Genomic DNA, 26,638 nt, shown 5'->3' on the forward strand with positions numbered 1-26,638 from the left:
GGCAGACCCCCCCAAAAGAGCCAAAAAGCTAAAGACTAATAAACAAACAAACAAACAAACCTATAAGTTGCTGCTTCCACCAGTGAGGGGCTTGGGTGAAAAGCAGGGTTATAATTTGAGCAAAAATCCTGCTGCTTCTCCCCCAGCTCCTGAGCACAGCTGGACCTGCCCTGGGCACACACAGGATTGTGGCTGTGCTGGCTTGCCCTGACCCTTCTTCCAAAGGCTTTCCTCCTTCCTTTGGTAAGAAAAAGCCCATTGGTATAAAACCCCGCTTCCCCTGGGCTCTGCTCCGCCACTCCAGGACTTGGACACCGAGTGTTGATAACCTACAGGCGAAGGGAGTCGTAAGCTGAGCCTGATCACGTTGCCCTTGTGATATAGTTTTATTTTTAACTTTGAAACACTTGAACTATGTCAGTTGACGTTTTCTCCCATTCGCTTGCCTTTCCAGGGGAACTCGGGTCCTCTGCTGCGGCAGAGGCACTGGCAGCCACCTCCTTGAGACCTGCTTGCGCACCATCTAAGAGCTGGTAGCTGCAGATGCTGAGTCAGCTTGTACCATTTAGGTAAGATTTTCAAACGCGGGCAGGTGCGACCCAGGTTGTTCCTTTGTGCCCTGAAGGTGGGTTGTTAAACAAACTTCGGAACCTGTGGGTGATGGGGGAGAGGTTGGTACTGGGAATCCTCAGCCATGTGTAATCTGTTTTGAATTTATTTCAAATCCTACAGCAGCTTGTAGTGCCAGCAGCCTTCTGCCGGCTTAGGCTGGCTCTTCTACGATCAATCAGAACAGTTCAGTGTCATCTTAGTTACAGAGCGGTGATAGGGGGAGGCGGCATGTGCCCAGGGAAGAAGTGGAGACCCAGAGTTAGTTCAAATGCTGCAACGTTTTCTCCAATCATCATTGCTGCTCTAATTGCAAGTCATTGTCACAAGGCTTAAATTCCATCCACTGTGACACACTGCGGGCTAACGCACCACAGCTGCATTCCACTGCACTCACTCTGCACTACTCACACTCTGCCTGCAATCTGAAACCCGGCTTTGCCTAACAAAACTGCCTAAGTGCAGCTCTTTCCTGCACACTTCCCTTGAATCCAAAAAAACACATCCATGAAAGTGAAAGTGTTCCACCAGATGAAAATCGTACACAGGCGGATGTACCTACTGTGACTGACTCGAAGCATGCACACCCAGAACAGCAGAAGTAAAGTGAGGAAAGCCATTCATGGTCTTAAAAGCTAGGAAAGCGGATAAAATTACTCCTGGAATAACCGTATAGCGTTGTGTGCATGAAAAAAGCTGGCAGCAGCCAAGGGGCCCTGTTTAGTTTCCGATATTTCTTCAGTTCAGAGTTCAGCTGAGGACAGTCTGGGAAGTGGCCTGAGCAGAAAGGGATCTGAGGTGTCAATGCTGAGTCAAAGGAGGTCTAAGGCAACTACTCAGAAGCCCTACCTTCCGGCTCCTTTTGTTCACCCTCCTGTACCCCCCAAGTCTGTACAGGAGTCTGTGTTAGTATCGGGACCTGTTTGCTTAGGCACAATCAGTTTCACTGTGGCCTCGTCTGAACGGCGTTTAATTTTGCCAGGGTTTCCATGGCACTGAGGCAGAAGTGAGTGCATGAGACTCGGGTAGGCTAGATTAGAAGTCTTCAAGGGGGCAACTTGCCAGCCCCCCCCCCAAGTTAAGGATTGACTATGAGAATTAAATGCTAATAAGTCAAAAGCTTTAAAGGTAGAGTGTCTTCTAGAGATGGAAGACTGCCGATTGTAAAGCTGACGGGATGCAGGGAAGCTCATTTTATTAGTGGATGGTGAAGTTGCTGGAATCACAGCCCAGAAGCCCGTGGACCACATGAGGGATTTATCAATAGATGCCTAGGGGAGTTAAAATCCCAAGAGGCAGAGAGATGAATTTAACGGTTAACTTTATACATGTTCTTTCTCTAGAGTTAAATATCTCCACAGCAGGAAAGTGGGTGAACAATGAGTAACTCTAACTGGTGGGTGAGTGGGTTGGGAGTTAAAGAGCATGTTCGATCTTTGCCTTTTAACCTTCCCACTTTCACTGAGTCTCAAGTTCAGAAAAATCAATCATTATTTCGAGGGCTGGCCATGTGAGGGGTCACAATTGTCACAGCACCATATGATGGGTGCTGAAAGGGCCATTTGCCTAAAAATATCTCCCTGACATCAAGCCTGTGTGTCACTAACTTTAAAACCATAGTAGAACATGTAAAAATTACTGTTGATCCCATTCTGTCTTGCTGGTTGTAAATACACCTGCTATGTGTGTTATTGCGACCTTGTTGGCCAATGACATTTAGTCACCTCCAACCTTGCCAGGCTCTGTCCTACTTCGCCTTTGGCACCATCTAAGTTCTTACCACGCCCTTGGCCACCCCCACTCAGGTACTGGCTGTGTGGGACCGGGGTTTCTACAGACTTATAGAACATCTGGGTGCAGCGAGAACAGAACATGTGGCTAATCACAGACAGTGTCCGAGCTCAGGCAAGACACAGTCCACCTCAGGGCCTCAGGTTCTCCTCTGAAAACTGGAGAGGTAGAACTTGGACCATCAGCCTAGCCTGGAGCTTGTTATGGGGAAATTCCAGGCTTCCCTCCGGTCCACTGAACCACAGTCTGTTACAAAGACCGCCCTAGTATATGCGCTGAAGTCAGACAAGCCCTGGAAGAGTTCCTGGTTTTCTGCCTGGTCCAGAGATGTCTGGTTATACAGCTGCAGGGGTTCCAAAGAACAAGGTGTGATAACAATTCTGGACGTGCTCAGTGTGTGTCTTCCAAGTCAGTCCCACTCAGTGCAGGTTTCATTTACCTAAGGGGCTGAAAAGCTTTCTTCTCCTGCCCCTCACCTCATTAACAAAAGACCTGGAAGTGACAGCCATCCATCATCACTACAGTACCTCCCTAAATTTGCTTCAAATTGTCCTTGGGGCCTTTTTAGACTGCCACTTAGGTTAAGGTTCTTTGTAGTGTAGGACAATTCAGTCCTATTCCAGAAACATCAACTGAGAAAACCCTGCAGCCACCCTTTGCTAAACCAGCACACTCCCTATCTACAGTCTAAATACTTGTTCTTAATTCTTTTTATTCTTTATAGATTTTTATTCTTACATTTGAGGGTTCTATGTTAGGGATGCTTGCTCCCCAGCTCCTATTCTAGTACATTCCTTGAGACACATTTGTGACCTCCACTAATATTCTGGTCAGAGGTCAGAGGTCCTTCTACTGCCTGAGTGCACCTGCCAGTCATGATATCTGCTCCGATTTGCCCATCTAAATTTCTCTCACTGTTCCCCCGACAGCAATGTCTAAGCCTAGTGGCAATGGGAACTCCCTTATTTTCTTTTAAAAATAGTTTAGAGATTATAATACAGTTATATCATTTCCCCCCTTCCCTTTCCTTCCTCCAAACCCTCCCATGTACACACTCCTTGTTTTCATTTAAATCCACAGCATCTTAATTGTTGTTACATACATATGTGTGTGTGTGTGTGTGTGTGTGTGTGTGTGTGTGTGTGTTCCCGAATATAAAAAATGCAACATTCTCAGTCCATATAATGATGTTCCTTGAATGCATATGTTTTCAGGGCTGAGCATTTGGTATCGAATAACCAACCTGTGTGCTCTTCCCTGGGGAAGACTATTCCTCCCATTCCCAGTATTCCTTCATTGCCTGTAATTCTTTCTAGGGTTAAGACCTCTGGAACCTTCTGCCTTCCATGTTAGCATGTCTATTGGTTTTCTCCTCCTTTGGGACTTTTTTAGGTAGCCATGTTGATGAGACTTCATAGATATAACTTCTCTGACATTTCTAGAAGACATGATCTCACCGCAAACTTCCTATTCTTTTGGCTCATATAATCTTCCCACCCCCTCTTCCACAATGATCCCTGAGCCTTAGGAGAGGAGCTGGGTTGTAGTTGTGTTACTTGGAACTGGGCTCCACAATTCTGCATTTTGATAAGTTGTAATTGTTTGGAATGATCTCCATCTGTATTGATGTAAGAAGACACCATGACCAAGGCAACCTCTAAAAGAACGTGTCTTAGGGTTTCTAGTGCTGTGAAGAGACCCCATGACCACAGCAACATGTGGCGCTTACAGTTCAGAGGTTCAGTCCATTATCATCATGTCAGAGAGCATGGCAGCAGGCAGGTGCTGGCTACATCTTGATCAGAAGGCAACAGGAAGTGGTCTGTCTCACTGGGAGTAGCTTGAGCATAGCTTGACCTCAAAGCCTGCCTCCACAATGACACACTTCCTCCAACAAGGCCACACCTACTCTAACAAGGCCACTCTATAGTGCCATTTTCTTTCACATTTCAAACCACCACAGAAAGTGTTGTGCCCATGTCACAAAACCCCCAGAGACCACCAAGGAGCCAGTTTCCAATGAAAGCACATAAGGGTCTTTTTGTCAGGTTCAAACCTGGGCCACCACCCGGCAGATGAAGGGAAATATGGCGGCAGTGGCAGGCCCATGGGTAGAAAGTTTTTATAGGGAAAAACCAATTAAAAAAGAAGAAAAAAAAACTGGGAATTACACGCTTTGCCATCTTGGGATTGGGTAGAAGGGATATGGGGCAAGGTGATTTTTTGAAACTATTGGTCTAGACTTTCGGCACAAAGCCACTTTTGAAACTATTGGGTTGGACTTTTGTCGGGGAACCACAACTTGCTGAGCAGGATTATCTGGGCTGCTCAGCAGGATTATCTGGGTATCTTCAAGGGTCATAAACCACAGACAATGTCTGCAGGAGCATACTGCCCTGTATCTGTTAGAGTTGCCATGGCACATTCCTGAGGTCCTTCCTGGAACTGAGTACAGCAGGTAGTCTAAGATGGTGGCCCTTCCCTAAGATGGAGTCTGTAAAATCAAGTCTAGGCCTTCATATTGCCTTCACAAAGGCATTTACTTAGGGACTGGCTTACAGTTTTAGAGTGTTAGTCCATGACTGTCACAGCAAGAAGCAAGCTGGTGGGCAGGCAGGCAAAGCACCGGAGCAGTAGCTGAGAGCTCGCATTTGTTGCAAGTTGAAGGCAGAGAGCCAGAGGCTGGGTCTGGAGTGGGCTTTTGAAATCCCAAAGTCCACCCCCAGTGACACACCTCTGCGAACAAAGCCACGCCCCCTAATCCTTCAGATGTCTGTGGCGGTTTGAATGTGAATGGCTCCCACACACTTATATATTTAAATGTTTGATCCTCAAGTGATAGAGCGATTTGGAAGAATTAGGAGGTGTGGCCTTGTTAGAGGACATGTGTCACTGGGGGTGGACTTTGAGGTTTCTAAAACTCAGTGCATTCCAGGTTAGCAAGGTCTTTCTGCCTTGTGGTTGTTATCTCAACATGTGAGCTCTTGGCTACTACTCCAGCATCATGCCTGCTTGCCTGCTGCCATGCTTCCCAACATGATGATCATGGACTCTAACCTCTGGAACTGTGAGCCTGAGTACACTCTTTTATAAGTTGCCTTGGAGCCGGCGGTGGTGGCGCATGCCTTTAATCCCAGCACTCAGGAGGCAGAGGCAGGAGGATCTCTGTGAGTTCAAGGCTAGCCTGGGCTACAGAGTGAGTTCTAGGATAGGCACCAAAGCTACACAGAGAAACCCTGTCTCAAAAAATAAAACAAAACAAAAAACAAAACAAAACAAAACAAAAGTTACCTTGGTCATGGTGTCTTATCACAGCAGCTAAAAAGTAACTAAGACACAATCTGTTTGCAAAGAAAAGTGTCCTTGGTGAGAAGTGGAAACCACACTTATCTGTGGGTATAAGAACAAATATTTAGAATGTAGTTAGGGATTATGCCGGTTTAGTAAGTGGTGATTATAGGCTCTCCCTCCAAGATCCATGATTTCACTAGTCCTGGGTGGCTGGCCAGGTTTTCCAGTATCAGGCATGATTTCCCTCTTGTTAAGCAGGCCTTAAATCAAATTATAGAACTATTCGTTACCACCAAAGTGTACATGCTACTACTACACCCTTAGGGTTACTGTGCCGTGCTTCTCCTTACTGTGGTTCGTTGGCATCATAGTGTTCCACAGTGTGTACGCACCACATTTTCACTGTCCATTTGTCAGCTGAAGGGCATCTAGGTTGCTCCCCTTTCTTAGTTATTGTGCATAGAGTAGCAGTGAACTTGGGTGAGCAAGGATTTGTGGAGTAGGATGCCAGCTCCTTGGGCATATACCAAGAAGTGTATCTGGGTCATACGGTAGCCTTAGAAGGTTTTTGAGGATTCTTCACACTGATTTTCAGAGTGGCTGCAATCTCTCCAACAGTGAACGAGGGCCCTCCTTTCTCCACATCTTCCCTGGCACCTGTTGTCAATTATTCTGTTGGTCTTTGGTATTCTCACTTGGTTAAGATGAAATCTCAAAGTTGTTCCTTACTGTTAAGGATGATGGGCATTTCCTTCATGAATAGGGCAATATGGATAAGCACTAAAAATTATAAACTTCAACCTAGAAAAGAGAGATTCCTTGAGTTAACTCTGTGACTTCTGATGACAGTGGGAGTCCCTAGACACAACACATGAAAGATCCGAGTGTACAATCTGCAGTCCTTCCGTGCTTAAGGAATGGCTTGTGGTGACCTGTGGGGGAGAGGATGTGGTTGATATATTATGCACCCCAATAAACTTATCTAGGGGTCAGAGAACAGAATAGCCACTATATTAAACATAGAGGTTAGGCAGTGGTAGCACACACCTTTAATCCTAGCATTCCGGAGGCAGAGATCCGTCACAGTTCAGCTGAGATCCCTTCTGGATGAGGACTCAGAGGCTTCCAGTCTGAGGAAACAGTATCATCTGAGGGGTTGGTGAGGTGAGGTTGGCTGTGGCTTATTCTGCTTCTCTGATCTTTCAGAATTCACCCCAATACCTGGCTCCCAAGTTTTTTATTAATAAGACCTTTTAATATTCATGCCACAAGAGGATGAGGATTTCTATTCTTTAAAAAAGTTAAGTAGAATTCTTTTTAATGGGATTTAAAGATCATTAAGCCACTTGTGGTCTGTAGGACATTGGAGCAAAGAGGAACCGCAAACTGAAAGACTAGCCAAGAGCTACCAGAGATGATGCAATGGACCAGGGAGATGGAGCAAAAATATCCTTCTCATACAGGAAGGATTTTAAAAAAATGGAATGATTTTATGTTTTCAGACACTTTCCTCATTTTGTCTCAGGTTACCTCCTCAGGTTCTGTGGGGGTGCTGAGCCCCATTTGATGGATAAATAATAGATTAACTTCCAGGATATTAGATAAGCACTTAGGTAATTCAGGAGAGCACTAATTGGTTTGTCTAGTACTAGAGCGGTCCAGAAGCTTCTCTGCAGAAGTGACATATTAACTGAGATACAAACACCGGCAAGGTGCTCATGATGCAGGTGGGACGAGGGGAGCACAGTCCTGGTGGAAAGAGCAAAGTGGGTTCCCTGCTAGAATAAGTGACAAGTCGGAGCAAAGGTGCAAGGTCAAAGGTGAGGTGAAAGGGACAGAGACAGTTCATGCCAGGGCTTGTCAGTCACAGCCATGACTTGACAGTTTCTTCCTTGTCTTGGAAATGGCTGAAGGCATTAAGCAGAGGAGTGATGGCACCATTTTTTTTTTTTTTTTTTTTTTTTTTTTTTTTTTTTTTTTTTTTTTCGAGACAGTTTCTCTGCGTAGTTTTGCGCCTTTCTGGAGCTCACTTGTAGCCCAGGCTGGCCTCGAACTCACAGCGATCCGCCTGGCTCTGCCTCCCGAGTGCTGGGATTAAAGGCGTGCACCACCACCGCCCGGCTACACCATTTTTTACATTGTTAAAGTCATTATTTCTCCTGGGAACTATGAATTATGGGATGCAAGATAGGGAAGTGAGCTTGGTTATATGGCCAAGGTATTAGAGCAGATAAGAGATCACCAACTTTGGTAGTGGTGCTAGATACAGAAATGAGCAGAGTTGCTCACTGTCTTTCTAGGTCTTTCATGAAAACCCTTCATCTAGCAGGCCAGCCTGGGCTACAGAGCAAGACTGTCTCAAGAAGAAAAACATAAGCCTTTATGCTTATTCTCACCCACCCAGCAGTGGTTCCATTGTGTGTCTGGAATTCAATGATTATCAAATTTGAACTTCCATAAAATTAGTGAGAATCAGTAGGTCTGATTCAGTAGATTTGGGTTTGGAACTCAAATGAGACTTCTAACAAGTTCACAGACAATGCTGCTGCTTCTGCCTTGGGGACCTCTCCTTGAAAGCTGTAAGAGCCACTGTTCTGCTTCCCTTGCCTTGGCTTAGCAACTTCATCACTTTCTAAGTAGTCAGCAGAATGCCACCACCATCATCTGGTTAAACTACTGTCCTCAACCCCACCAGACAGTCCTATCTCTCTCTCTCTCCATCCATCCATCCATCCATCCATCCATCCATCCATCCATCCATCCATCCATCCATCCATCTCTATCTATATCTATCTGTCTATCTATCTATCTATCTATCTATCTATCTATCTATCTATCTACCTACCTACCTATCTACTACCTATCTATTCATCCATCTATCTGTCTTAGACAGGGTCTCTCTTTGTCCTAGAACTCACTATGTAGACCAGGCTGGTCACAAATTCACAGAGATCCTCTTGCCACTGCCTACTGAATGCTGGGGTTAAAGGTGTGCTCCACCATGCCCAGCTCCTGCCAGGTTCTAAATGCTCCATTTCTTCATAGAGATATTCACTCCTTTACCACACACCTGCTCCCATCAACTTCACTCCGACTACATCTGATAGAGCCAATAAAATGGAGTGTATTGTTGGGCTAATAAAGGCTAAGTCATGTTAGTTATTGTCTCTTTTGGAGAGGGGAAATTTAAACCTGTATTTTGATGAAAGCATGTTGCACACATTTTAAACTAAATTTAGTTTGTTAGAGGTGGGGATAGAGAGTTTAAGGGCAAACACAAAAACACAAAAACTGAAAGGATCAGGGACACCTGGAAGCCATACATTGTTTCAGGAGCATCTTTGTTTTTTTCAAGACAGGGTTTCTCTGTATAGTGTTGGTGCCCGTCCTGGATCTCCCTCTGTAGACCAGGCTGGCCTCAAACTCACAGAGATCCACCTGGCTCTGCCTCCTGGGTGCTGGGATTCAAGTTGTGCGCCACCATCGCCCAGCTTCAGGCGTATCTTTTTTTATCATCTCTTTCACAGTGAAGAAGTTCTATAACATGTAACTGATATGGTGCGTATTTCACTTCAAGTTTCAGAACCAATACTGTAGTGTAGCATTTTAACCCTGAAGCTTTCTCTTTCACATTTGTGTCTCTGAAGCACAGCACCACCAATCGGAGACTGTTCTCTTGTTTATTCTACTCAAAGCGGGCACAATGTCGGATCTGATTGAAAGGCCCACAAAAACATCTGCATGGAGACAGGCGTTTCCTGCTGCAGAATATTATTTCAAGTTACTTTTGTTTTTGCTCTAGAATATTTGTTTAATGATGCAAAAATGTGTTTGATTAAGTAAAATTCACCTGTGGTCAGGAGGCTGAGTCAGCAACTAGCTGACAGGAAGTGGTAGGGAGGAGCCAGGTGGAGAAGGGTTTATAAGGAGGGGAGAGGCGAAACGCGAGGGCTTTTAGGAGAGGAGGTGAGCTCCTTGCTATTCAGCCTCTGAAGAGCAGAATTCCACCTTACCCTACGAATCTTGAGTTCTTTAGGGGGACAGAGGTTTAGTTAAGTTCCCTTCGTAGCTTTGCAAGAGTCAGAGCCTGAGGACACAGAATTCCTTCTGGCTATGGCCCTTGCAGCCTAATTGCTGCTGGCAGTGGTGGATTTAGATAGCTGTGGCTTAAAAGACAGAAACAATTTATAATAGGACAACAGTTTCCTGATAAGGATCATCTAGCTCCTTTCCACTCTGGAAGGGTTACACATGTGAACACTGTACTGTGCCCACTCTAGCCATGGCCTTGTGTTTTCTCCAGATGATGGAGATGAACCATACATGTCCCTTAGGAACACAATAGAGTGTTGGATTTGAAGCCTGACAAATGGAGATCTCCTTGTGCCTCAGTGTCCTTGTCTGTAAACTGAAGATGGCAACCCCCACCTCACAACGGTTTTTGTGAGGACTAAATAAATGTTAATATAGGCACTAAAACCTTCCTTCTTAGGCTAGCTAATTTCACCACAATTTGACACAAGCTAGAGTCATCGAGAGAGGAGGGGGCCTCAGTTGAGAAAATGCCTTTATAAGATCTAGCTGTAGGGCATTTTTAAAATGATTAATGTGAGGGGACCGAGCCCATTGTGATTACTGTCACTGTGGGGGGTTCTATAAGAAAAGCGGGCTGAGCAAGCCATGCATGATGAGCAAGCCAGTAAGCAGCATTCCTCCATGGCTCCTGCCTTCAAGTTTCTGTCCTGTTTGAGTTCCTGCCCTGACTTCCTTCAACGGTGAACTGTGATGTGGAAGTGTAAGCCAAATAAACCCTTTCCTCCTCAACTTGCTTTTGGTCATGGTGCTTCCTCATAGCAATAGAAACCCTAACTAAGACACTTCTCTTTGTCCATTATAGTCAACAGAGATACATCTTCAGTCTAGGTAAGTCAGATAAACTCCAAAGAAAAGCATCTAGCCACTGAGCACTGAATCAGAGGATGAGAGCAGCTTTCTTTACATCACTGATGTTACATCCAATTTGATTCAATTTGGGCAAGACTCACTGTCTGAAATTCAAGGTAATCAATTCACTGTGCAAATCTGCCTGCCCCTTAGGGGTTTCCTGGGATGTCTGGCTTTCAATACTACACTAGGAGAATCTCAGGCAATAATTCTAGACTCTCGAGAGTTCTGGATTGAGCCTTATCTAGGTAAAAAGAATTTCTCCCAAGTATACAATGGAAGGTTGAGATGTGATTTTTTTTTTTTTTTTATGTCTTGGACTATATCTGCCTTTCTTCTTTCTTTTTACTGCCAAACTTCTCCAAGGTGATCTTTGCTCAACACTAGTCCTGTCTCAAGGTCATTCAGCTGGTGACACTCTAGAGTTTGGAATGAGGTCTTTAAATAGTGACATTTAAAAAGGAAGGGGGAGAACATCTTTGTTAACAGCATGTGGTGTTTTCTCTCAGATATTTTCAAAAAACTTCACCGTAACAGAGAACAACAAGCTATAGTATATCCTCACCTTCACTCATGGTTCCTAAGAACTCTAAAACACTTAAGGGGAAAGCTTGGGCTTAGAGCCAATCACAATGCCTCTGGTGAAGTGCATCCTTGCTGGGGAGCAGAGTTCTCATGCCTGGAGTTCAGTAAACTAGCCAAACCCTTTGTTTCTCTTCCCAGAAATTGAGCTTAGCATTGTGACTAATTACATTGCCAACATGTACTAAGTATGCCGGACATTCCTGGTGTTGGTAGTTTTTTTCACACGCCCTCCCACCCTTTGTGATCAGCCTTTTTTTTCCACCTGAAAGCCAGAAGGGATCCAGAGGGTTCCACACTCCATCCTTACTGATTAGCTGCCATTCTGAACAGGAAGCAGATGGTGCCAATTCCTGCTGAGAGGTCACAATCCTGTCAGCATCAAAGTATCTGCTTCTCTCCTCTCATCCAGCACCCGTTTCAAACGGGCAAGGGTCCCACAGCTGGTGTGTGTGTGTGTGTGTGTGTGTGTGTGTCAGTGTAGGTGGCATTACTCACCTTTTCCTTTATATCTGTGACAGCATAGTCCTGATTTGCACATTTAGTCTCTCCTCTGGCTGCCCTTTTTCCTAATGTCTGCAAAGTGGTCACACATGGCTGGGTATTAATACTTCATGTCTCAGATGTCTATTCTGTGTTCTCATTTCCCGCTTAGAGCTTTCTCTCTCACCTGGGTAATTCCCACACCATCATCTCTGCCTCCAAGTTCCTCTTCTTGTCACAGGATTGCCATCACCTTGAACAATTTACATCAAACTTGTTGGACTTAGCTCGCCTCCTCAAGTAGTTTCTTCATAGACTTCCGTTTTTTCTCTGAACTTGTGGCCAATATTCTTTTCTCTTGGATTAAAACCTTGGCATCAACTTTAGCTCGTTTCCACATCTCCAGTCAGAAATAACCCGGAGTCTCCCTTTGCAATGCCTTCCATCAGATTCATCTTTCCGTTTCTGCTGTCTTCAGCCTCGCCTGTGAAACATCAGCTTCTCTACATCAGTTCCCAGCTCTAGAGCCTCTCCCTTCATCCCACTTAGCTCCCAAATCACAATGAAAAATGCCGCCTTATTGTGTACCAAATGGTTCCAGATCTCTTAGTCTAATATTTAAGACTTTTCACACAAAGTCCACCATGGACTTTTCCCTCTAGGAATGATCTCAAATATGGCAAGCGGCAACCTGCCCATTAAGCTGGTCTTAAGCGATCAGTTAGCTGGACCATTGCATACAAAAGATGTATTCTTTGGACTGACTTTGTTCTGTCTCCGTTTGCCATAGTTCACTTTGGTTACTATAACAAAACACCAGGGACTGTGTAACTTATAAAACAACATCAATTTATTTCCCACTTGGAAGTCCGAGATCAAGATTATGGCAGACTTGTTGTATTTTGAAGGCCTGCCTGCTGGTTCACAGCTATTGTGTTTTTTTGTGCTAAGAGGACAGAAGTCATGAGGGTCCTTCCTCTCAGACCCCTTTTATGAGGGCACTAATTTCATTTATGCAGGCTCTGCTCTCAAGACACAATCACTTCCCAAAGACTCCACCTCCAAATATAACCACACTGGTGATTAGGCTGCAGCATTAAAAACTTTGGTGGGCATAACATTCAGCCCATAAGACAGTCCAACCCTGTCAGTCCTCTAACCCTGTCCAGCTTCTCTCTGGCTCTCGTATCTTTGCTTTTGTATGACTGGGCCCTGAACCTATTTGATGCTGTGAGTTGCAGCTTCTTACCTGTTCCCTGGTTCAGGGTGGCAGGAGAACAGAGCACACTGGGAGAATCCTCCTTCATGATTACTCAGTGAGCCTGGTGCGGGATAACCAGATTGGAAGTGTGTTGACTAGTTTGGTTTCTATTGCTGTGATAAACAGCAGGGCCAAAAGCAACTTGTGGAGGAAAGTGTTTATTTAAGTTTGTAGTTTAGGGGCTGGAGAGATGGCTCAGTGGTTAAGAGCACTGACTGCTCTTCCAGAGGGCCCAGGTTCAATTCCCAGACCCACATGGTGGCTCACAACTGTCTGTAATTCCAGTTCCACAGGATCTGACACCCATAGCAAAACACCAATGCATATAAAAATTTTAAAAAGTAAAGTTTGTAGTTTATAGTCCATCATGAAGAGAAGTCAGAGAAGGAACTCAAGACAGGAAACTGGAGGCAGGAACTGAAGCAGAGACCACGGAGGAGGAATGTTGCTTACTAGCTTGCTCCTCGTGGCTTGCTCAGCCTGCTTTCTACACAACCCAGGACCACCTATCCAGGGTGGCATTATCCTCAGTGAGTTGGGCCCTCCCACATCAATCATCCATCAAGAAAATGCTCTGTAGACTTTCCTATAGGCAACCAATGGAGACAATTTCCTCTTCCCTGATGAGTCTAGCAAAAAACCAAATGAACAAAAAACACCAGGGCATGGATTGAGGGTATAAATCCAGTATTTATCCCACACATAGCCACGGGTGCAGACAGATTCTACAGTAGCACAGAGCATTATAACTCTCCATGAAAATGGAAATATTCTATTCTCCGTCATCCAACAGAGTAGCTACTTGAAGGTGTGACTACTGAACACTTAAAACACAATTGGCGTGAAGGAGGAATTGCTCTATTTTATTCCATTGTGATCAGATTGAAACAGCCACGTGTGGCTGACTACCACATAGAACAATGCAGATTTCCAGGTCCACACGTGCCACAGGTGAGTCTGATGAAAGTGTCTAGGACTCAGTTTGAAAGCAGTTTGTGTGACTCGCGGGCAGAGTACAATCAACAAATGTTTGTTGAACAGGTAGACAGAAAAACAAAAGCAAAAAGAGGGAGCCAGAGTTAAAATTCCTTGAAGATGTGGGGGGCAGGGGTTATTGCAGACTAAATAAAAAAGACTTGCCCAGCTTCAATACATTGGTACTGAAAAGAATTCTGTTTCAAACTAGGTGTGGTGGTGCATACTTTTAATCCCAGCACTGGGGAGGCAGAGACTTTTGATCTTTGTGAGTTCAAGGCCAGCCTGATCTACATAGAGAGTTCTAGGACAGCGGACAACGATACATAGGGATACATAGGGAGACCTGTCTCTGTGTGTGTGTGTGTGTGTGTGTGTGTGTGTTCATGATGCTAGGTAGCTGTTTTTAGTTTTTTTTTTGTTTGGTTTTGTTTTTTGTTTTTTGATGAGATGATGGTACCATAGATTCCAGAGGGAAAGGTCCATGCTGAAGTGCTTAGGGATGAAGCATCATTAGCATCTTTAGTATCTTGTTATCATGTAGGGTGACTCTAAACATTAAGAGGAAGAGGCACAAAAATAACACAATTGTTCGAGTGATGTGTCATGAATTGCTTATTGTATATGTTCATTCACCTTTTGTATATGTTTGAAAAAAAATTTTTACTGGGAGAGAATCACCCACAGCAAATTGCCAAATTCTAAATAAATAAAAATGTAAGGTTTTAGCCGGGAGGTGGTGGCGCACGCCTTTAATCCCAGCACTCGGGAGGCAGAGGCAGGCGGATCTCTGTGAGTTCGAGGCCAGTTTGGTCTCCAAAGCGAGTTCCAGGAAAGGCGCAAAGCTACACAGAGAAACCCTGTCTCAAAAAAAAAAAAAGGTAAGGTTTTGCACCTTCTGATTTTGGGGTGCTAACCTCCCAGCTGTGCCCCAGATGAACACAAACTGGAACAGCCTTGCTGACTCTCTAGGCCACGCGTTACAAACTTAGCCAGCATGGCTGGTCTAGCCTGAACAGTGTGTCTTTGCCCAAATAGAATGTTTTTGTTTTCAATTGAATTAGTTGTCAACACAGAGAATTCTGAGGATTTTCTGATACATCGTGTAGTAAAACATTTTGCACTATGATGAAATAGAGAAAACTTACTTTAAATTTCGTGTGCATTTAACTCTTTCATTCCTCTCAATAGTGCCAGCCTGCTCATTAGTGGTGTAGGTAGTGCTGGCCGCCTCCCTCACAGAGGGGGAATGGATTTAAAAGATGCTAAGAAACATTCCCAAAGCCTCCTAGCTACTGGCCTGTAGAGCTAGAGGAGAAACCTATGCAGTCGGCCTCCTAGCCACTCTGCTGATCCACAGTCAAGGAAATCTGCCCCCTCCCTTCTCTGGAAAACCCAGGAGATCCGGCAATCCATTCCCTCAGAGAACCAAGCAACCAGAGCTGGGTAAGAGCTGGCTAAGGCAGAACAGCTTCTCTTCTGATTGTCACTGTCCCCACTGTAGCCTGCTTCCAAGGTGAATGGCATAGGATAGGTATGCCCCAGGTCAAGCTGGACATCAGGCTGGCCCCTCAGTAGACATGAAGCTCCACGGGGGGGGGGGGGGGGGGGGGGAGCACGTGGACAGGCAAGGAGGTCAAAAGTACAGAGAGGTTTCAAGAAGCAGAAGTCGCGGGTTCCATAGTTGGAACAGGCCCCATCAGAGGACATGTGGGTCAGTGCAGAGAGCCTGGGCCAGCATGGCCTGACTTGAAAACCTGACTCCGTACTTAGCAGATGAGTGACCCTGGATGAGTTAGCTTCTCAAGTCTCCACTTTAACTGTAAAATGGGACAACCCCTCCAAGGTGGTAAGCAGAATTTAATGAGGGACCATGGGAAGCCTCTTTGGCCCTCGATCATATCAATAACTACAACACTTTCCTTACTAATCATTCATATTTTCATATTTCCCCTAGAGTTAAGAAGCCAGACATTGGGAAGCCATGGTAAGTATCAGGATTTTGTTGGAGCGTCACTGTTGAGAGATCCAGGTCTAACTCTAGTTATCCCAGAGCCCAAGCTGGTTATGGATGTGGCTGTGTGATATTTGTTATCAACAAGTGAACACTGACTAAGGGGAAAGATGAGAAAGAGTTGTGAGCAAAGACTTTTAGTGACAAAATGAAAATGAATTGCTCAACACATAGAAACAATAAACGATGAGATAGAAATGTTAATTACTATGATGTGGTTATTAGCCATTGGTTGATATATATGTGTGTGTGTGTGTGTGTATATGTATATATATACTGAATTATTATGTAATGTCAGTGAAATAATGAAAATTTTAAAAAGTAAAATATTAAAAATGCCAACAATAATCCAAATGGCTGACAGTTCCTTCATTCAGGAAGTACTGAATACCTAGTGTGGCTTATGTCAAGCACTGGATCCTAGAGAGGAAAACCAGACTTGGTCTTGTCCTCTGGAATAGTTGGCTAGATGAATAACAGCACATTCATCCTCAGAAGTGTTATGTACATCATCACTATTTTCAAAGAGTAAATATTATTTTGGTCTTGAATTAAATTATATACAAAATATAATCCCAATATATTGTAGCTCAAACTGGAAAATAAAACAAATAAAGACTCCTGAAGCTATGTAAATCTATATCTTCATAATCTTTTTTTTTTAACTGAGGATCGAACCCAGGGCCTTGCGCTTGCTAGGCAAAGTGCTCTACCACTGAGCTAAGTTCCCACCCTATCTTCATAATCTTAGGCAGAAGTTTGGTGGATTTTTTTGTTTTGTTTTTTGGTTGGTTTTTTTTTTTTTTTTTTTTTTTTTTGGTTTTTCGAGACAGGGTTTCTCTGTGTAGTTTTGGTGCCTGTCCTGGATCTCACTCTGTAGACCAGGCTGGCCTCGAACTCACAGAGATCCGCCTGCCTCTGCCTCCCAAGTGCTGGGATTAAAGGCATGTGCCACTGCCACCCAGCATGCAGAAGTTTTTAAATAATACTTTTAACTCTTAAAGAATTTCATACAATATATCTTGATCTTATTTACTTTTCCCCCATCTCCTCCTACATCTACCCTCTCCCCTTTTCATATCTTCCTTTCTTTGTCTTCTGTGGTGATATTTTATTTGTGCTCTAACAAAACTTATCTGGGGGTCAGAGAACAGAAACAGCCACTAGATTAGACATAGAGGCCAGACAGTGGAGGCACACATGCCTTTAATCCTATCACTTGGGAGGCAGAGATCCATCTGGATCTCTGTGAGTTCAAGGCCACACTGGGAACAGAGCTAGGCATGGTAGCACACACCTTTAGCCCCAGCACTTGAGATCTCATGTCTGTGCTTGGGAAGGACACATGCCTTTAATCCCAGGAACTAATGGCAGGAAGCAGAAAGGTATATAAGGTATGAGGACCAGGAACTAGAAGCTTTTTAGCAGCAGTTCAGCAGAGACACTTTTGGGTGAGGACTCAGAGGCTTTCAGTTTGAGGAAACAGAATCGGCTGAGGAGTTGGTGAGGTGAGGTTGGCTGTGGCTTGTTTTGTTTCTCTGATCTTTTGGCATTCACCTCAATATCTGGCTCCTGGTTTGTTTAGTAATAAAACCATTTAGCAATTAGTGTTACAGTCTTCAGAAGGGATTATCTCATAAAAAGTAATAAGCATGATGAGAAATATAGGTACATAGGTACAAATATAGGAATCTAGTCTTGTTTCTGAAAAGCAATGTTCAAAATTAAATTGATAGCTGTGTTGGCTAGTCTTATGTCAACTTGACACAAGCTAGAGTTTTCTGAAAGGGAACTTCAATTGAGAAAATGCCACCATAAGCTCCAGCTGTAGGGCATTTTCTTAACTAGTGATTGATGGGGGAGGGCCCAGCTCATTATGGGTAGGGCTATCCCTGGGCTGGTGGTCCTGGGTTCTATAACAAAGCAGGCTGAGCAAGCCATGAGGAGTAAGCCAGTAAGCAGCACCCCTCCAAGGTCTCTGCATCAGCTCCTCTCTCCATGTTCCTACCCTGCTTGAGTTCCTGTCCTGACTTCCTTTAGTGATGTAGAAGTATAAGCTAAATAAACCTTTTCCTCCACAACTTGCTTTTAGTCATGATGTTTCATCGCAGCAGCAACAGTAACCCTAAGACAATACTATTATCAATACAAATCACCCATAATACATAGTTTGAAAATAACAGTTGTCAAATGTAGTGAGTCACAGCCCAGTCTTTGGGATCAGTTTTGAACATACCACTTACACAGCATAAACTGCTACAAAGACTGTTCTGGACTGATGTGTTCCCAATTATCTCTGCATTCAGAGGTTGCTACAGAAGTCTTAAAGAGATAGGAGGTGAGTGCATCAAAACCCACTTCAGGAATGTATTCTGTTCCCCCTTGCTGCACTCACCTGTCTTTTCTGCCTTTGTCCCTACTGTGTCCAGGGCCGGGCGCGCAGGCCTCCACCTGGGCAGCACAGGCATTGTGAGGGATGCATCAACCGCCACTGCCATGTTCCAGTGGAGCCCAGCGTCTCCTGCCCGGTGATAAGCTGCCACCTGCTCTGTGGCGCTACCTTCCACATGTGCAAAGAGGCAGAGCACGCGCTCCTCTGCCCTCTAGAGCAGGTTCCCTGCCTCAACTCCGAGTATGGCTGCCCGCTCTCCATGGCCCGCCACAAGCTGGCTAAGCATCTGCAGGTGTGCCCCGCCAGCGTGGTCTGCTGCTCCATGGAATGGAACCGCTGGCCCAATGTGGACTCCGAAACCGTCCTTCATGAGAACATCATGAAAGAGACCCCCAACGAGGAGTGTTTGGACACAGCCCTGGCCCTCCAGGACCAGAACATTCTCTTCCGGTCCTTGAAAATGGTAGACCTTTTCCCAGAAACCAGAGATGCCGCCGAGGAGCCAGCCATGAATGGTGACACCAGTTGGGAAGAGAGTGGAGGCGCGGTGGGAGGAGTGGAGACCAGGCCAGGACCACACTGTTGTCTGCCAGCAGCCAACGGGCCAGTGATGGAACTCAGTCAGGAGGAACGAGATGCCCTGGCAAAAACCAAAGAAGGAATGGATTTGGCCAAGTTTGGCGAGTGGGAAAGCATGTTCAGCAAGGAGCACTCAGCCTCGGTTTTAACAGGTTCCTCGGGGAAGAGAGAAGACAAGGGTTTGACCGGAAAGAGCAGTGTCCCGGTGATGGTAGCACGCGTGATGCAGAGGACTCGCCCGGAGGGAGAGAAGCACAGGAAAGCCGGAAGCCCCAGGATCTTCCTGTTGCCATGGAGATGACAGGACTTGCCCCCTGGCAGGATGGTGTTCTGGAAAGACTGAAAACAGCCGTAGATGCCAAAGACTACAACATGTATCTGGTGCACAACGGGCGCATGCTCATCCACTTCGGGCAGATGCCTGCTTGTACGCCCAAGGAGAGGGACTTTGTTTACGGCAACCTCGAGGCTCAAGAAGTGAAAACGGTTTACACCTTCAAAATTCCTGTGAGCTACTGCGGGAAGCGAGCCCGCCTGGGAGATGCCATGTTGAGGTGCAGGCCAAGTGAGCACAAGGCGGTGGACACTTCCGATTTGGGCGTCTGTGTGGAGGACCTGCCCAAATCCGATCTCATCAAGACCACCCTCCAGTGTGCTTTGGAAAGGGAACTCAAAGGCCACGTCATCTCTGAATCCAGGAGCATCGACGGGCTCTTTATGGACCTTGCCACCCAAACGTACAACTTTGAGCCAGAGCAGTTTTCCTCAGAGACGGTGTTGGCTGATGTCCTAGGCACTGCCCAGCCTGGGGGCCTGCACGTGGAGCTCCACAGTGAGTGCGTGACCCGGAGGCACAATAAGAGCAGCTCAGCCTTCACTTTCACCTGCAACAAATTCTTCCGGAGAGATGAATTTCCCCTGCACTTCAAGAACGTCCACACAGACATTCAGTCGTGTCTCAATGGCTGGTTCCAGCATCGATGCCCTCTCGCCTACTTGGGATGTACATTTGTCCAAAACCACTTCCGGCCCCCTGGACAGAAAGCAAAAGTGATCTATAGCCAGGAGCTGAAGACCTTTGCCATCAAGCCAGAGGTGGCTCCGGAGCTGAGTGAGGGGTGGAAGAGCGACCCGCTCTCAGGCCATGGTAGGAAAAGCCTGAATTCTCTAACCAGCCTGCCGCTGGAGGTTTTGCAATACATTGCTGGGTTTCTGGACAGCATCAGCCTAGCCCAGCTCTCCCAGGTGTCGGTGCTGATGAGGAACATCTGTGCCACTTTGTTACAAGAGAGAGGGATGGTCCTCTTGCAGTGGAAGAAGAAGAGATATTCTCACGGAGGCACCTCCTGGAAAGTCCATAGTCAGGCAAGTAAACGCTTGTTTGGTTGTTTTTCTTCACTCACTCATTCATTCATGTGTTCATTCATTCAATATTTTTAAAAGTTCTCTTGGGGACAAGTGCTGTACCAGGCATTGGGACAGTTGCTGAAAGTAAGACTCACTGAAGCAGTTCAGTCCAGCAGGAAAGAGACTATAAACGTATCTTTGACAGTATAATGTGGATGCCAATGCCTGCTTAGACCCCTTGAATATCTTTCATTTGCTCACCCATTCTGTACGGGCTCTCTCTAGTCTCCATCCAGAGACTTATCTCTGCAGCTTGCCTCAGCTGGCTCCCCTCCAGCTCCTAGTTAGGCTGAACCAGAGTAACTGTTTCAGGAGAAGAAGGCAGGAGGGGGAAGTGCTGAAGGATCCACTCTCCTCAGCATGCCCGCCCCTCACCTTCAAGACACCATGAAGTGGCTGTGTCCCTCCACTGAAGGTGACTACACCAGGTGACTTGATCCACACAGCTACTTGTTCTGGGTGGAGTGAACAGTTTCCCCCTTTCCATGAAACTTTAGGCTACTAACTCTGAATATTGCCCCCAGATTTGCAAACCACCCCCCAAAAAAACCCACCCAATTTGAGTGTACCACTTGCTCCCTGCTTGGACTCTGATTGGTGTAATAGACAAACAAATTCCTCTCAGTCTCATGCCAACAGACTTTTAAAAATAGGTTTTATTTTGAAGTTGTGTTTGGAGCGTTTATTTCCCATGGCTGAATTGCTTGTTTAATATGAAACACTGCAATATATAAATCAAAGAATCTGTTTCTTCTGTAGAACCTTGTTCCTTTTCTCAAGTGAGTCCATCTTCACTGAATTACAACTTCCCCAGAAGTTAAACTCCTAATTCATCGTAGTCAAAGTGTCTGTGATATCTTTTCTCATAGCAAATGTGTTGATAACATGAACCCTGAATAGATGATGTCTACTTAGATCACTCATGCCACCGCTGTGTTTGCCCATAATACGTGGATGTTCTCAAACTGGTCTGGAGGAATTAGAGTTGTTTGCATCTATTTTTATTATGTCCAAAGTATCCTGTATATTTTCCCTTAATTATTCCTTAAACAGTCTTCATAAAAAATAATTATAAGACCATTTTTATTTATCTATGCCCACATTCACATATTAAAGACCAGTTGCCACCAACCCACGTTAGTGATAAACATTCATCTAAGACCAGAACATATCTTTCTCTATAAAATCAGATGTCAATAATGTAATTTACATACTAAAAAAAACTCATTATTTTTTGGTTCAATTTTGTCCCAAATTCAAATATGTCTGGCCACTTTTGGATATCATGTGGGACAGACTAATTTCCTTGCAGAAAGGGAGCAATAATTTATGCAAGGCTAAAGGATACACATATTAAAGGCTTTTTAAGAAAAAATGATAACAGTTCTAAGATTTCAGGAACACTTTTCTTGCCCAGGGACAATGATCAAACATGATGGTGGAGCAGTCAGGCTGAAAGGGCGTCTGTCTGTCTAACCCTCAGCCCTTTAAAGCTGGTGACTCTGTGGCCCTATCCCAGGTGGAAAAATCAATGAGCACCATACTCATAGACATCTTCTTTTGGCGTCTTTATTTCTAAGAATACCCTTCTTTGTTAGGCTATTTTTAATTTTAAGTTTTAGAAAACAAACATAAAGGGGCATAAATGATAAAAGAAACGTATTAACCGATATAATTAAAAAAAAAAAGGCAACAGCTTCAGGTAAGGTTTACTCTGGCAGCTCAAAAATGACTTTTGTTCCTAGCCTCGCTTCTGCAATATTGGCTGTATTCTAAGGGAGATCTTCCTCAGTGTCCCTGGGAGCTGCTGGGGGCTCCTCGGACCCCAGCCTTCTCCTAGTCCAAATACAGAGGAAAAGGAGAATCTGCTTTTGATGTCAAAAGTTCCAGAGCAGAACCCCACGAGTGCTAATCATCACCATTCGAACTGTGTCTAGACATAATTTTTGTTGCTCATAGGGTGCTGGGGAAGGTGTGTATCAAGTGCTGATTGACATCAGGCACGGCAAACAACTATAAGGCTGGCTGTGAAGGTGATTAATTAGCCAGGTGCTAGGCATTAGATGCAGGGAAAGGAAATAACGAATGTCCAGGCAGCCACTGAGCACTGTGGAAGCTGACCACAGAGGAACAGGGCCAGCCATCTCACGTACTGCTCAGACCCATTCAGCCTGGAAGCGCTCAGTGCTCACTGCCCGTGTTCACCTTTGAGCTTCTCTTTCCTAGCAGATCTGGCAGTTCAGCAGCCTCTTCTCCAAAATCAAGAGCTGGGAGTTTAATGAAGTCACCTCCATGTCTGAACACCTGAAAGCCTGTCCTTTCAACATCGTGGAGCATAAGACTGAACCAATTCGTTTGACCAGCATGTGTCAGCCCCAAGAGCAGGCCCGGGAGAGCTTGGTGTCCACATTTAGGGCCCGACCACGGGGTAGATACACCTAAATATTTGCACAGCCCTGCTCCTGGCTTCTCAGGGTTAGTGAAATTAGGACAGTACGGTTTGAGGACACCCCTCATATCTGCTTCACTGGGTCTGAGAATGTGTGAAGTCCTTCAGGCCTCAGCAACTACCCTAGGACACTAGTTTTCTGAGCTATGGCTTGTAAGATAGTGCCACATTTTTGCCTTATCTTAGTTCTTTCCTCTTTTCATTTCCTAAAATAGATCTGTCTGGGAGAAAATAAGTAACTTAAGGCCATTTGAAAAAAATGAACCCAAGTCCTTAGGTCAACTAAGAGAACCAGGAAATTCTGTAACTAGCATAGACTAGTGATTCTACACTGAGCTGTCTAGTTTACAAACCACCTGCAAGTTTTTGGAGCAGGCACTAGAGGGATAGAGTCTGAGGGGCAGGGGTATCCCAGGTGGAGGGAACTCGTCTGGAAGGTTCTAGAGTGTGGTCTTCCCTGACAGTTAAGGGCTCTTTTAGGCCCCCTACAGCATCAAAGCCCAGATGCTTCCAACACAACCCAACAGAACGGACCACACTGGGTAAGCATAGCAGTTTCAAGGACACCACAGGCCAAAGCCCAACAGTCCGTTGTGTAGAGTCTTGGCAACACAAAGAAAGTAAGTCCTTAAAAGTGAAGGAAAGGTCAAAGATCTCCAGGAACAAAGCAGCTCCTGGTTGAGAGCCACTGTCCTGAAGGTGGTTACACCAGCAACACCAAGCTAGGATGTGCTCCCCTTTTGGTGTGCCAAATCAGATCTCACAGAGCTATCCAGTGCTCCCCTTTTAGTGTGCCAAATCAGATCTCACAGAGCTATCCAGTGGCCATAATTCAACGCGACTCTTACTTGTTTACAAAATGGCTTTTAAACATGTGATGATGCTAAATTGAGAACCAGATGGAGCTGATCTCCCCAATATGGTTTTGGGCCACCAGTGTAAGAATATATCCTCCCTCCCTGGCCTCTTTGGGGATACCTGAAACCAGGAAAGTAATTTATCTTAGATTAAGTTACTCTTCCCTTATTTGGTGCCATTTCCCAGCAATCTTAGAAGTTCTCATGCTAATGAAAAACAAGGAAAGGGAGGCAGGCATCACTGGGAACCAGCCAGCCAAGAATTCAAATCACGAAGGAGTCTCGCCAATCTGTGAGCTGCTTGTCTGGGCATCCGCCTCTCTGACCATGGTTCCCAGCTTGTGCAGACGAAGAAGCTGGTGCGGATGAAGAAGCTGGTGCAGACGAAGAAGCTGGTGTGAATGAAGAAGCTGGTGTGGATGAAGAAGCTGGTGTGGATGAAGAAGCTGGTGCGGATGAAGAAGCTGGTGCAGATGAAGAAGCTGGTGCAGAGGAAGAAGCTGGTGCCTCTGCACGGCGTCAGGAAGGCAGCAGAGCGAGCCCAGACTGAAAGCGTGCTCACTTTTCACATCTTCCTCTCACACTATTGTTAACACCATGCTATGATACCCCATCTTTACAGCTTGGTTTGTATTTCACCACGCTTTTTGTATGTGTGTGTGTGACTTGTCATTTTCTAAAACTGTATCTAGAGTGTTCTCTAAGATTTTGTTCAGTGAAGAGGAATAACTTAAAAAAAGCTAAACAATGTCGTAGGCTGAAAGAAATTGAGTTCTTCAGGCCTCGGTTCTGACTTCTTCCCCTAGTGGAATGGAGTTCTCAGAGCCCTCTCAGGGTTTCTTATTAGAGAAAGAGAGAACTACAGACCACAGAAGCAAGCCCAGGACTCTAGTTACATGGGCCAGGAGCTGCAGAGAGACAGAGAAGCCACAGGGCTCTGCCTCCATAAGCCGCACTGCTGGGGGCAACCTGGCCGAGGAGAGCCACCCCTGCCCCACACACACCTGATTGGGGTGTGGCTACTTAGTCACACTTTCCTCCATCAATTCCCATCTCAGAGCAGCCCTGAGATGATTGACATCTTCAAACATTTTATAAGGGAATTCATTGTGTATGTTAAAGGAAACCAAGATTTCCCCTGTGGTATTCCCCGGTCCCTGGAGATACGCTCACTTTGTGGGAGGGCAGCCATGGCGAAAGGGACCTTCTCAGAGGCCCTGGGCTTGGTGGATGATTGGATGGAGGAAACTGCAGAGAACAGTATGAGCAGCGGGTCCCCTGTGACAGAAGCAAGGCATTGCCATGTGGCTTCAGTTTAAGCAGCAGGTGAGGAGAATGAGGATGGATGTATTGCAAGCACAGAGCCTAGACAGGAAGCCACCCATGAGCGGGGCGCTTTGATGACCATCACCCTCAGGAAAGGCAACCTAGAGGTGGAAAGCCGCTGAATGTGGAGCAGGGAGGCTATAGAACTGAGCCGCACATGACCTCAGCAGCTTAGGGACTTGAGAAGGAAGCTTGCCTTACCAGGAAGGGTCAAATGGGAAGCAAGGTAGGTTTAAAGCAACAATGTTGTACAAGTCTAACATGTGTGTGATGCCAAATCCAACTGAAATGGAGAACACAGCTTTATGTATCTATGCTGACTTATCTCTGCATCAGCAACCCCAGCGTGCCTCTAATGGGAAATAAAAGTTGCTTTGCACTCTAAAAGGTGGTGTGGAAATTTATGTAAAAATGTGTTGCATTTGTTTATGCTGAGGAATATTCAACTGTGTAAAGGTGTGTTACATTCATTTATGTTGCATTTGTTCAATTATGAAAAGATGTAGCCAGGCGGTGGTGGCGCACACCTTTAATCCCAGCACTCGGGAGGCAGAGGCAGGCAGATCTCTGTGAGTTCGAGGCCAGCCTGGACTACCAAGTGAGTTCCAGGAAAGGCGCAAAGCTACACAGAGAAACCCTGTCTCGAAAAACCAAAAAAAAAAAAAAAAAAAAAAAAAAAAAAAGAAAAGAAAAGATGTGTTGCTGTTTCACCTTGCCTGCCTAAAGTACCTGATTGGTCTAATAAAAAGCTGAACAGCCAATAGGTAGGCAGAAAAGGATAGGCGGGGCTGGGGGGACAAATGAATAAATAGGAGGAATCTAGGCTTGAGGAAAGAAAGAACAAAGAGAAAGAAAGGACCATGCCTGGGGTCAGAAGCCAGGCAGCCACCAGCCAGACAGACACAGAGACAACCGTAAAGTAAGACATACAGAAAGAAAGGTAAAAAAAACCCTGAGCCAAAACAGAGGAAGAGAAACAGGTTAGTTTAAATTAAAGAAAAAAGTCAGAAACGATCATAAGCTAAGGCCAAGAATTCATAACTAATAAGTCTCCATGTCATGATTTGGGAGCTGGTTTGTGGCCCAAAAGAAAAAGCCTGCTACAGAAAGGCTGAGTGGGTAAGTCTTGTGAGGTAGGTCCAGGGACAGATTCACTGCCAAGTGTAAAGGTCATCATTAAAATCCAGCAGTGTTTATCTTGAAGAAAGGCCAAAGGAAAGTATGGAGTGTGTAGAGTTCTAGAAAGGTGGGGCTCCCTCCCTGAGGCCCTGGGGCTACTGTGGCCTCAGCTATTGTAGCTCCTCCATGCCAATGCCTTCTCCATTTTTGGCAGCTGAAACCAATGTCAATACTGCTAACAGCTTCGCCTTCTATATCTTATCAGCCAAAGATGACCTATTTCAATCCCTGACTTTTATTTGGATTGTACTCCAGGATCTCTATTTTTCTAAGAAAGAAAAAATTCCCATTCTAAAAAAATGGGCGTCTCTATTTTTGCTGGGGCTGGGTTAAGCATTGGCCTCCCTCATCCCAGTATCGGGCTTGGGGAGTCACTTTTTGCTCATCGTGGCTGCCTGGGTGTCCTCATCTCTCTTTGTACCTGTTCGAGCTCTGGACCGCACAGAGGCTTCATGAACTTTCTCCATCTGCTCTTTCCTGGACATGGGCTCCAATTGTC

The 26,638-nt window shown here is 45.3% G+C and overlaps 1 protein-coding gene across 1 annotated transcript; it reads left to right on the forward strand.

The window, feature by feature from the left end:
• Window positions 1-415: 415 nt before the first annotated feature.
• Window positions 416-25,347, forward strand: Fbxo40 (F-box protein 40). Its single transcript, XM_028894990.2, is given in 5 exon segments — window positions 416-569; window positions 15,894-15,923; window positions 18,380-19,100; window positions 19,103-20,286; window positions 22,558-25,347. Coding segments are annotated over 4 exon segments (2,121 nt in total). The 5' UTR covers window positions 416-569; window positions 15,894-15,920; the 3' UTR covers window positions 22,771-25,347.
• The last annotated feature ends 1,291 nt before the right edge of the window (window positions 25,348-26,638 follow it).

The sequence above is a fragment of the Peromyscus leucopus genome, chromosome 12 (assembly GCF_004664715.2).
Source record: "Peromyscus leucopus breed LL Stock chromosome 12, UCI_PerLeu_2.1, whole genome shotgun sequence".
Lineage (NCBI taxonomy): Eukaryota > Metazoa > Chordata > Mammalia > Rodentia > Cricetidae > Peromyscus > Peromyscus leucopus.